Source organism: Euprymna scolopes, chromosome 36, assembly GCF_053919585.1.
Source record: "Euprymna scolopes isolate OS-2025 chromosome 36, ASM5391958v1, whole genome shotgun sequence".
Lineage (NCBI taxonomy): Eukaryota > Metazoa > Mollusca > Cephalopoda > Sepiida > Sepiolidae > Euprymna > Euprymna scolopes.
Window position 1 is genome coordinate 51,487,112 of NC_136517.1, and position 13,443 is coordinate 51,500,554.

Consider the following 13,443-nt stretch of genomic DNA (forward strand, 5'->3'; position numbering starts at 1 on the left):
CCGTTTCACAGGACATATCAGTTGTCAACATACGCTCACACACAAAGTGACTTTTTATATAATAGGAGAGATATATGTAGGTAGAATGTTTCTATAAATAAAAAATTATAATAAAATTGAGCTCTACTTGTTATTAAGTACTATCTTATTAAAACTATAATTTCATAGAAGTAGCCATTATAAGCAAAAAAAAACAAAAAAACTTACAAACGCTATAAATGCATACGGTACTTGTATAGTTGTTTTCTAAATCCATTAAAACTATTTCTAATTTAGTGCTCAATTATAGTTAAAGCCGTATTTTAGTATAGATTTTTATTTATAAAAACATTATTAGCTACATATCTGCATACATGTTTCAGTTATTCCAACTTCAACATCTTCAGGTTATATTGAATATACAGAAAAATAACGGATGAATTGCATTCTTGCAGAGAGTTTCGGTTCGAGGGGAAGGAGGAGAGGTCAAATAGTGAAAGGTGCACGGCATATATACTCACAAACATATTAAACATATATATCTACATACACAACTCATTATCACGAAAGTGTGTGTGTGTGTGTGTTATATGTTTAGATGGGATAGTAATAACATATGAAAAAATAACATAACGTTCTCTTTTAAATAGCTCGATAGTGTGATAGAGCTATAGTTTTTTTTTTTTTTTCTTAAAGATACCACATTAAAACGAATAGACACACAAGTATTTACTCATTTTCAAAATGTTGGTCTTTTATTTGTTACATCTTGCGTACAAAAAAAAAAACTGAATACCGGCTGTGTTTATAAGAAAGGTCCTATTCATGGACTATGAACTTTAAAAAAATGAGTCCCTTCTTACGCACTGATGAAACCAAGTTTTGCAAAATTATAACTTATAGACTGTTATACACTTGGATGCCAACCAGGAGGGGGGAAGAAACAATTGTATGCAAGGTGTTATTAATAAAAGACCAAAATTTTGAAAATCAGTAAATACTTGTGTGTCTATTCCTTTTAACACATCTTTAAGAATATATATATATATATATATATATATATATATATATATATATATATATTATTATTATTATATATATTATTATTATTATTATTATTATTATTATTATTATATATATTATTATTATTATTATTATTATATATATTATTATTATTATATATATTATTATATATATTATTATTATTATTATTATTATATATATTATTATTATTATATATATTATTATTATTATATATATATTATTATTATTATTACATATATTATTATTATATATTATTATCATATATATTATTATTATATATATTATTATTATTATTATATATATTATTATTATTATTATATATATTATTATTATATATATTATTATTATATATTATTATTATTATATATATTATTATTATATGTATTATTATTATTTTATATATATATATTGTTTTCTATATATATATATATATTATTTTATGCATATATATTATTATTTCCTGTGTTCGTTACAACTCTACTTTCAACCGAGTCGTTGTTTGTTTCGTTCACCACACTCTTTTCTTCTACCTCTTCTTTTACACACGTCCGTTCGTTTTAGTGACTAAAAGTCGTCTGTCCTCCTGCTTTCCTTTCCTCGTTATTTATGGAATCAGGGTACGAGATTCCATGAGACTTTTTTCCACATAAACGCATGCGGGCGCCATCTTGATTGTCAATTTGTGCTTTGCATGCACAAACGCGCAGCCGCTTTAACGGTAAGCCACTTCTTTCTCCATACTCCTCCCTGATCTCATGATCACAGAGACGGCAGGGGGGTGGCGATCACCGCCATCGGGTGCTTCTGCAAAGGGGGACAGTGCTGCTCTCGTCTTCGCGTGTGCTCTTATCCACCGCCTGATGGTCGGGGAAGGCTTCATCTCCGTGGAGGCTACTGATATCAGAGTCACTGCTTGATAGGGATGGTGCAAACCAAAGCGATGGCCCACTCGTTTTAGAGTCAGAGTCACTCTCATCGTCCACTGGAGGTGGTACATGTGTCGCCGACCGTAGGTCCCTAACGTGACGGGGTACGCTATCAACCTGGACACACTGCTCACTCACCACATCAGTCACTGTGCCCCGTTTATACTTGTCAGTACATCGGTTTTCTGGCGGCTTCACCCAGACAGCATCCCCTTTGGCATATCGATTCCGTTCTATCTCAGTGGCCACAGTTGTATCGGGGTGGATTCCTTTTTCTCGGACACGGTACTGATAGATTGTGTTTGCAGGCGCCATTCCTGGAGAGACGCCATCCTTTGGCATGAGATTATACCAGTACACAGCTTCTGCGATGATGCACTGCTTCCTGGCTGCAATGGTTTTGATGCTGCGATGGCTTCTCTCAGCTATACCATTGCCAGAAGGCACATAAGCACATCTAAGCCGCAGCCGCACACCCCATTCTTGTAAGAACTGCCTCATCTGATGGCTGCAAAAGGCTGGGTCGTTGTCTGTTAGCACTTCATCGGGTGCACCTCTTTCACAGAAGACGGATGACAGCTGGTGAATAATGTTGCAAGAGTCCTGGCGCCCGAGGAGTCTCCAGACTGCAAAACGTGTAGGCCCACAATCGATGAGGGTAAGGAAGTGGTTGCCACCGTAGTGTGATGTCGATACCCACTCTCTGCCACTTACCACTCACTCCCAACTGCCCTTTCTTCCATCGTGCTTGAGCTGGGTCGATGGATTGGCAGGCCTCGCAACTTTCCACCACTCTTCGGATATCTTTTTTTTCTACTTCTGGATCAATCATCTTGACAAAATACAGTGTCCGCTTGATGCCAGGATGTCCACGCTGTCGATGAATGTCCATGATGCGCGCTGCATCCACATTACACACAACTGCTGCACATGTGTTTTGCAGATTATCAGAATCTCTCCGAGCACCAGCCAGAAGCCATCGTTGAGGGACTCTTGTCAGAGCATCTGCTCTGTTGAGCGCAGACCTGATCAACACTACGTCCACAGTCAGGTCGTACTCTGTGATGGTGTCGACCAAGGTGGCAAGCCGTCTTCAAATTAACATCTCACTCGATGCTCGTGTCGTCAGCCGTGCTCTTCCACTTAATGCATCGGTTATCCACCGATGAGTGCATGCCGAGTCAGTCATGATATGTAGAACCTTGGCTTTCCATTGAAGCGCCAAGTTAACGCCCTTCAATGTGGCATCAAGTTCGGCCAGGTTTATGTGCCTTGAATCATTCTCTGGCCGAAGCCAACAGGCATCTTCAATAATAGAATCATTAACTGCCAGGGCAACTCCAAGGGCCAGTGAACTAGCATCCACCCAGACCGTGAACTCATTCCCGCTAATGCACCACTTTCCCTGAACGGGGTCATCACTGGTCACCCTGGACACAGTCTCTGTCAGCATGCTCCTTAGGGTGGCATCGTGTACTGCATCGTCCCATCCCGACGACACGGCTGTTGCACGTCCTTTTATGGCCGCCACGGCCACCCTGAGCCAACCGCACACAGGGAAATGGCCTACCATCTTTCCACAAAGCGAAAACACTGTTCATCGAGTGATGTTTGATGGGACCTTGGGGACAGGACTTCCTCTTCTCCAGCAAAGTCCCTCCTTGCTATTGCGCACGTGCAGGCCGAGAACTTTTGCTCCATCATACAGACGCTCTGGTTCCTTACATGTCAGTCAAAAGCTCTCAAAGTGCATTCTAACCGATTGCGCTGACATGAGGCTCTCATTGACGAATATATCATCGATATATGAGGATGTTGTCTGTTGCACTGCCTCATCTTGCTGCCGGATAGCATGCATGATTGCTGTCATAATGCCTGGGGCCACATTTAGACCGAACCCTAGCCTGGTTAGACAATATCGGGTTCCTCCAATTTCCACAGTCTGAAATGGCCACAATTTCTTCTCAATGCGTATTTGCAGATAGGCCCTGCGTAGGTCCAGAGTTGCCACGTTCGATCCCTGCTGTCGCCACTCCCTTAATTTGAGTGCACACACATCAGCCCTTGCCGTATATGGGTCGACATGCTCATTGAGCTCACGGTAGTCTAGGACGGATCGGACCTTTTGTTTGGTCTCTTGTACGACGGCCATCAAGGGAATCAGCCCTCACGGGGGGCCAAGCTCATCCTCTGGGTATGGAAGAAGCCAGCCATTGTCGATCCACGTTTGCAGTTCTTCTTCGTACTGTTCCCTTAGCCACATGGGTGGGGGATATTCCGATAACCGGTTCTGCAAGGATATTGGTGGCTGATCGTTTGACCACTTCCCAGATGCCGTCCATGCATTGGTGTTTCTATCATACTCTGCATGAAAGTCAGGCTCGTCGAGAGTTATGGCAGCACAAACATGTTCCTCACATCGGGAGAACTGTACCTTGCCGGTTCTGTCTACAGTAATTCTACCCAGTTGTGTAATCAAGTCCATACCCAGGAGTAGGTCGTACCCGAGAAGCTCTCCCTCCACAACCAGGGCTCGCACGGCTATTGCAGGCCCGTCGTTGATGCTTGCGCGGATAATGCTCACCCCACAAGAGGCTAGTGAACCTCTGCCTACAGTTAGTACCGGAATTCTCTCTGTTTTCCAAGTGGCACAGCATATCTTGCTTACGAGAGTCTGGGTGCACCCAGTGTCCACAAGCGCGAGGCGCTCGCTTCCATTAATGTGTATGCTTACAGTGGGTAGCGCCCTGCTCAATGACGATCTGGGGAGAAGACTGGCGCTGTAGCTTCTTCCCCTTGCCTGTTTCCCGGACAGGTGCGGGCCAGGTGTCCGCGTTTTTTGCACTTGTAGCACTGCGGCTCGTCAAGTTTCCGAGTTGATTGACGTGACGAAAGACAATCACGGGCCAAATGGTTGGGTCCTCCACACTTATAGCAGGTTGTAGCTGCGCCCAGGTCCTACAATCCAACCTGTGATGGTTGTACAGCTGCTGCTTGGTCTATAGTGTTAGGGCTTTTCTTTAGTATTGCTCGTGCCCGCGCCAATACTTCCAATATGTCCATCTCGTCCACTTGGGATGAGGCACGGAGCAGATCTTCCACACTCTTAGGTAATCCTGCAACAAAGGCGCACACCAAGCCTTTGTCTGACATCCCTCCAAAAAGGACCGATGGCTTTTTTAGCTCAGCCAGATACACATCCACCGTTTCCCCGGGATGTAATTTTCGGGCCATGAATTCCTTCCATGCAGTAACTGGATCTAACGCAAATGCTGTAAAAAGAGCACGCTTGATGCAGGAAAAATCTGTTTTCTTCTCATCAGCCAACTGCTGGTATACTGCATATGCTTCCCCAGTGAGACGCATTGCGACCATGCATTCCAAAAGCTTCACCCCACTGAGCTGACATATTAATTCTGCTTTTTCCACTCATTCCTGCACTGAGTGATCAGTGCTACTGCCATCAAACAGGGGAATTAGCTTGGGGTCAAATCCTGACGTCATGCCGGAATAGCTTGTGTTCGTTACAACTCTACTTTCAACCGAGTCATTGTTTGTTTCGTTCACCACACTCTTTTCTTCTACCTCTTCTTTTACACACGTCCGTTCGTTTTAGTGACTAAAAATCGTCTGTCCTCCCGCTTTCCTTTCCTCGTTATTTATGGAATCAGGGTACGAGATTCTCCAAGATTCCCCGAGATTCCACGAGACTTTTTTCCACATAAATGCATGCGGGCGCCATCTTGATTCTCAATTTGTGCTTTGCATGCACAAACGCGCAGCCGCTTTAACGGTAAGCCACTTCTTTCTATTTTATATATATATATATTATATTATATATATATATATATATATATATATATTATTTTATATATATATAAATTATTTCATATATATATAATCATTATTATTATATATATATATATTATATATATATATTATTATTTTATATATACATATTATTTTATATATATATATATATATATATATATATACACACACACACACACATTACTCTTTATTATAGATCGGAAGATGATGTTTTCCTTTTCCTTAGCTAAAGGCTGATAATAAAAGGAATTGTTTTTTTATGTTTCAGTGAAAATCCAGCAGAAGCCATTAAGTCTAATTTTTCTAGAATGTCGTTGGCAAATACGGATCTTCCACCCAACCAGCTAACCAGAAAAAGTAAGTTTTTTTACTCTTTTTCACACCAAACAACGCATATTGCCACTTCACTTTACCGAATTTCCATTACTAACGATTACTCTATTGTCCAATTTCTACTGTACATTCTTTAACCCTTATCCTCGAGTGGCCTCTTGGCCTTGATAAGTGGTGATGCCTATGTAAAAAAAAAAAAAAAAAATTAGATTTGGGACTTCTTTGTTGTAGACTCTGTCTAAGAATGGGAGACAAATGGTAGATGCACGGGCTCAAATATGACAACAATACTCTATGCATAGCTGAATGGTGGCTTTGTAAAGATATATAGGATACTCTCTAATGTGAGTAATTTTCTAGCACAATATTGGGAGCCCACTTTCTTTGCAGCATCCGTGGCAATTTACTTAGTCATCATTTGTCATTCTTTTGCTGTGATTAATTGAAAACATGGGAAGTGTGGTATAATTGTTTGGTCAGTTTGAAACACACATAAAAAGATATGCAAGGATTTATTCAAAAAGATTTCGATCACCCACGACCGTTGAATCAGTATATGTACATGCAGAATGTTTTTCTTATGGAAATCGGTCCAGACAAGGTATGAAGCTATTTGATGTGAGTACCTGAAATAATACTACTTCAAGGTTAAAAATAAGTCAATAAGTTTAAATGGATATATTCCGACCCAGAATGTAGCAATCCTTCCTCTTTTGTCAGAAAATCGCTCATAGAATAAGTAAGAGAAATTTTTTGAACTTTGGAAAATCGATGGCATAACGTTGGAATTAAGTTCTATATATATTTTAATGGAAATCACTCCAGACAAAGCATGAAGCAACTTGATGTAAGGAGTGAAAAATTATCCTATGATAAGCATTACATGAATAGATACTGACCCTTTGCCAGAAACATTGATTATGGAATGTGAGGACTAAAGGACAAAATAAGGGAAATTTTTGAAATCAGAAAAGTTGATGGTATAACTTTGGGATTAAGTTAAGACAGTCTTTTTATGTGGGAGGTTGCTTTTTTTATTGAACAGCACTTTATTACAAGTCTCATTTTCTTTGTTGACCATTTCTTCTTCTATCTTTGTCTTTGCTTGTATTTAGTCAATTGTATTCTTGAACCGGAAATAAGAAAAACCAATATTTGCAAAATGCCGACTGGATCTCTCATGTGGATGATCAAAGGCACTCCTGCTGATAATGACACTCAGATCTTTCTTCTGAGACCGACGGCTTTTATATTTGTTTATTATTTTTATTTTCTATTTTTTTCATGGCTTTATTGGTGTATTTGGAAATACCAGACCCAGGCTTAATTCTATTGATTTATTATTTATTTTACCTATTATTTTGTCACAAGAATAGTTTTTACCCCATATGTAGAAATAATATGTGCAAGATGTTTGAAATAAAGAATTCTGATCAGCATTTGTTTGAAAGGTCTATAAATCGGAGATATCTGCTACTTGTCGCCCCACTCCTAAACAGGGTTCAAAAGAGAATCGTCAACCTGATAGGTCCTGAACTGTCATCTAAGCTTCAGCCTCTGTCCCATCAACGAAATGTTGCATCCCTCTGCCTGTTCTATAAGTACTTTGATGGTGAATTCTCTGACGAACTACCAGCACTTGAACCCCCTCGACGTGAATACCTCCGACAAACCCGATAAGAAGGTAAATTCCACCCCTTCACAGAAGAGATCCCTAGGTTTAAGAAAGCCTTCTACTCCAATAGTTTCTTTCCCAGAACTGCTAGATTTTGGAACTCCTTTCCGGGATTCTGCTTTCCCAACTGTACTGACATGCAGAAGTTCAAGTGTAATGTGAACGGATATCTTACTACTCATCTTCCTTCATAATATCCCTGCAACTTATGTCCCCGATAGTAACCCCCCTGCTTCAAATTGGTACTGTGCCTTGTTTGGGGTGAAAATTGAATAATAATAATAAAAAAAATGACTAAGCGTTTCTGGACCTAAATTCATGTGGCCGTTTTTCAATTGTTATGCACATTGGACATACTTCCAAAGTCATATGCTCGAGTTTCGAAACATTTTATATGCATTACACCATCTCTCTCTCTCTCTCTCTCTCTCTCTCTCTCTCTTCTTTTTCTCTTTCTCCTTCCTTTTCGCCCCTCTCTTTCTCGGTCTTTCTTTCTCTCTGATATTATTTACTTGCCTCTAATGATTATTCATTCATAGATTTCGTATGAATCAGTTGATTTTATTGTTGGATATATTGCTAGTGAATGTTGCCAACATCCTAAGTGAAAAGGTTTCTGTTGAATGAACTGGATTCGACCTTGATGCACTCAAGTGGTTCGTCTGTGTTATTAACCACTTAGCCACCATGTGCGGTTATGAAAATATAATTTTTATTTGAGCATCAGAAAGACGTTCATAGCTGTGTAGCATGACCATGCTCATCAGAGTGAAAGAAAATCTCTCTCTCTCTCTCTCTCTCTCTCTCTCTCTATATATATATATATATATATATATATATATATATATATATATATATATATTTGTCAAACTCATTGAATTGTACCCATCACCTTCATCCTGATTATTGAGGATATATGAGTTTTGGAACGCTCCTTCATGTTTATTTTACATGTATGTGCATGTGTACGTGTGTGTATTCATATGTAAGTACATGCTTATAATGTGTGTAATTCTATGTGTGTATGTTTGCATGTGTGTGTGCATGCATATGTATGTTTGTGCGCATTCTGAGTGTATGCATGTATGTGTGCATGCATGTGTTTATTTCCATGTGTATGTGGGGTGGAGAGGGCTCCTGTAAGCCGTGGTGAAGGCAACCCTTCTAAGAGAAGCAAATCTTTGATTTAAAAAAACATAAAGCGGGAGACCAATATCCGCATTAAGCTTGTTGCTGGTTATCTTGTTCTTGCTTGTTGCTAGAGCTCAACATTTTGAACCGAGAGAGAGATTTAGCTGTTGTACAAAGCTAAATCTCTGTAACATCATCTTTGTATAGATACTTCCTCAGGCATTTGTCTATAAAATAGTCCTATAGCAATGGAAAAGTTGTGACGCGTGTAGGCTTGAAATGCTGGGAGCATGTAATAATTGATCTGCCATCATTATATGTATCCGTGTGTATGTACGTATATGTGTTTATATATGTACTTGTGTATGTATATGTATATATATCTATGTGTATATGTATGTATATATGTATATGTGTGTCTGTATGTATATGTGTATATGTATATATATATGTATATATGTTTGTGTGTGTTTGTATATATATATGTATATATATATATGTTTGTGTGTATATATGTATGTATATGTATGTGTATCTATGCATATGTGTATGTTTGTGTATAAATGCATAGATATGTATGTATATGTATGCGTATTTAAATGTATGTGTATGTACATGTGCATATATGTGTACGTATTTGTATGTGTATATGTATGTATATGTGTGTTTGTATTTGTATATGTGTTTATATATGCGTATGTATTTGAGTATGTATGCATGCATGTGTGTATGTATATGTATTATGTATTGTGTATGTATGTATATATGTATATATGTGTGTATGTTTATGGATATATATATATGTGTGCGTGTGTGTGTATGTGTGTACGTATATATATATGTATATATAGCAATGACCGTCTTCAGTGTCGTGTCTGCTTGAGTGCGTGAATTCGCCGGTACCACTAAAAAAATTAAAAAAATAAATAAATAAAAAGTAATTTTAGGGCTCATGGACTTTAAGTGTCTGAGGCAGTGGCACTCGTCTAATAAGACGTTGCAATCATCATATATATATATACCTGAAAGTAATGATGTCATGAATAGTAGCTTTATGATGTCATTCATATTTTGTGACATCATCCAGTGCGCAGGGGTGATAAGATGCAAACATTTGTCTAGTAGAAGACCTTTGACCTAAATGTTTACAGGTCCTTGAAATAAAACATTTCTGTTTAAATGAATGACGTCATCCTGTAATGACATCCATGCTATGTGTACATGGTACAAAGAGAATATGAAAACCGAGTTTTTGGTATATTTATCAGATTTCCTCGTTTCTATAATTCGCGTGGGAGACGGGGAGAATCAGCTTTGAAAATCCAAGTGCTTCTTCTGGTTATTCAGTAAAAAAGGAAAGATCTCCCATGCTAATCCACCACATAAGACTAGGGACTTCCTGTCTCTATGACGTCACGTAGCTTTAATGGCTTTTACTTGGAAAATTCTATTCTACCTCAGTTTTATTTGGAAAATTCCATTCTACCTCAGTTTTACTTGGAAAATTCCATTCTACCTCAGTTTTACTTGGAAAATTCCATTCTACCTCAGTTTTACTTGGAAAATTTCATTCTACCTAATTTTTACTGGAAAATTCTATTCTACCTCATTTTTACTTGGAAAATTTAAATCTACCTAATTTTTATTTGGAAAATTCCATTCTACCTCAGTTTTACTTGGAAAATTTCACTCCACGAAACGTGAAACTTATACTAATCCTACCTTTAAACTACCACATCTAAATATTATTACGTACGCATGCATCAATATATCAATTTTATTGACAAAAAATGAAGACTATCAAAAGTAAAGTGGTAATCTTCTATTATATAAATCTCACCTGTCTGTTTAAATGTATGTATGTATGTATGTATGTATGTATGTATGTATGTATGTCTAAAACTTTTGACAGTGGCAACGGATTTTCACAGGATCCGTATTGTTTTGAAGCTCGACCATTCAGACGACAAATATCGAAAAATTGGCTAAAAACATTAATTCCTTATATCTTTAACTGCGCACTTTTCTGCAGGGAGGGGTCGCCTTTTTTCGCCGATATTTTCGAAAGTCATCTCCTCTTTTCGATTAAATAGCCTTAATTAAAACCTTTGCCACTTCCGGTTTAGCGATGGAGGCAACGACAAAGATGTAACGTTTTCTTTTCCTCCTTTGCGCGTACAGGTTCGAGCCTGCCTTCCTACTACCACTTTTTTTTATTGTTTTGATCAACACATACCTCCAAACACCCGGGCAACGCCGGGCACCCAGGCTAATAGATAATAAAAATTCAAAGTGTCCAAGTACGTTCTATATGAAGAAAAGGTTGTTTTGTCTCTAAGATGAAGTTAGGTAGCCACGTTTGTTTTGACTGGCACTATATACTAGAATAACTCCTGCTGGTTATGTATGCACTTTGATGTATACAGCTAAACTCTTCAGAAATCTACTAATTAAAGGTCACTAATTAATGTTTGCTAAGTGACACATCTGTCACTGACAGCGAAATTGACGAAATGGCCACGTCCATTTTTAGCGAAGTACGAACATCTACCAGCACTGTATCTCTGAAACCGTTGAGTGTAGATGGTCATGTGACCACTCAAAATGTCTGGAATTGCAACATTATGGGAGGGGGGGGTCAATACTACATTATGATGTTTTAAAACCAATGGCTTTCGAGATATTTGCAATAATATAAGTTTGCATGTGCTAATGTTTGTAAATTGAGTAAGTTTTGTAAATATGTGTGTGTGTGTGTGTGTGTGTGTGTGTGTGTGTATGAACTCGTGTCTATATACGTTGTACTCTGTATATGGTAGTTGATGAATATCTTTTGTTATGTGTGTGCTATTAACCTCAGTTTTGTTCGTGTTTGTCCACTAAACTTTGAATGGTATTTTTTTTTTATAATACATATATAATTTGAATGGTAATATTTTTCATAATACATATATAATTTGAATGGTAATATTTTTTTTATAATACATTTATAATTTGAATGGTAATTTTTTTTTATAATGCATATATAATTTGAATGGTAATATTTTTTATAATACATATATAATTTGAATGGTAATATTTTTTTATAATACATATATAATTTGAATGGTAATATTTTTTTATAATGCATATATAATTTGAATGGTAATATCATTTTTATAATACAAATATAATTTGAATGGTAATTTTTTTTTATAATACATATATAATTTGAATGGTAATATTTTTTATAATACATATATAATTTGAATGGTAATATTTTTTTATAATACATATATAATTTGAATGGTAATATCATTTTTATAATACAAATATAATTTGAATGGTAATATTTTTTTATAATACAAATATAATTTGAATGGTAACATTCTTGTGCTCTTGGTTGTTTATAAGAAACTGCTAATTTGAGCTTTTGTACAAGTGAGAATCGATACCTAAAAACAACATTCGCTGCTGTTGCTACTTCCTATAATTCTCACCGTCAATGTAATTCGGTTAACAAAATGTTTTTTTTTTCTTTTTAAAATAAAGTCGTGCACTAAACTAATTTTAGTTAATTAATTTTAAATATGTTGTAATTAACGTGAGTCCATTAATTACTTAATTGCTTAAAGTTTTCACACAATTAATTACGAGTGACTGTTCACTGGCAATAACAGGCGGCGTTCCCTGGGATCCGAGTGATAACAAATCTTCCTAGATTTCCAATAATCTCTACTTTTTTCAATACCTATTGCGAATCATTTTGCATTATCGCAACATTTGTTTACTATTGATTTCTCATTGGTTAACACTCTTGGTCTTTTCTGGAATTTGAGTAGCAATAAATCTCCCCAATGTTTCAGTATTAGTTGGCGCTGTTCTTCCTCGGTCTTTTCATTTTCCTTGACCAATAATCACAGTTTTTTGTGGTACTAGATGCGTGTATGTCAGTGAATAATTTTTTTTTTTTTGGGGGGGGGTCGAACTTATTGGATTACTGTGAGTTTTCGCTTTACTTGAGCTCATATGCCTTTTCTCTTACAGCTATTTTCTTTGTTTTCTGTTTTTTGTTTTGTTTTTGTTTTTATTTATCTATTTTATTTATCTTTTAGAATCTTATATCGTCAAAAAGAATCCACCTGCAAGAGTTTTAGTCAAATTACGCTCCTTCTTTTCAGGTAAGTAGTAATTTGTGTTTGAACTGATTATTTAAGTTGGTGTTTTCAGATTGGTAATAAAATCATTTTCTATATAGGAATTTATTTATTTAAAAAAAATTTATATGACACCTTGGGCATCTTTTAACACACACACACACACACACACACACACACATATATATTATGTATATAATCATTTTTTTTGCATTCACTGACACACGAAGTGCATTTGTGTGAAATTAAAAAAAACCCAGCTCAACCGTTTCAGAGTCCATACAGAAACGAACTCCGACACCACACACACACGCACACACACACACACACACACACGCACAAAGTGCCTTTATATATATATATATATACAGTGATGATCATATTTATT

General features: G+C 36.8%; 1 protein-coding gene across 4 annotated transcripts in view; it reads left to right on the plus strand.

The window, feature by feature from the left end:
- LOC145260474 (uncharacterized) overlaps positions 1-13,443 on the plus strand; it is a 146,319-nt gene that overhangs the window by 58,628 nt on the left and 74,248 nt on the right. For all 4 annotated transcript variants that reach the window (XM_080118571.1, XM_080118569.1, XM_080118567.1 and 1 more), the window contains exons 7-8: positions 6,049-6,137; positions 13,014-13,079. In XM_080118571.1, the coding sequence (XP_079974697.1) occupies positions 6,049-6,137; positions 13,014-13,079 (155 nt within the window). The remainder of the gene's footprint in view (positions 1-6,048; positions 6,138-13,013; positions 13,080-13,443) is intronic.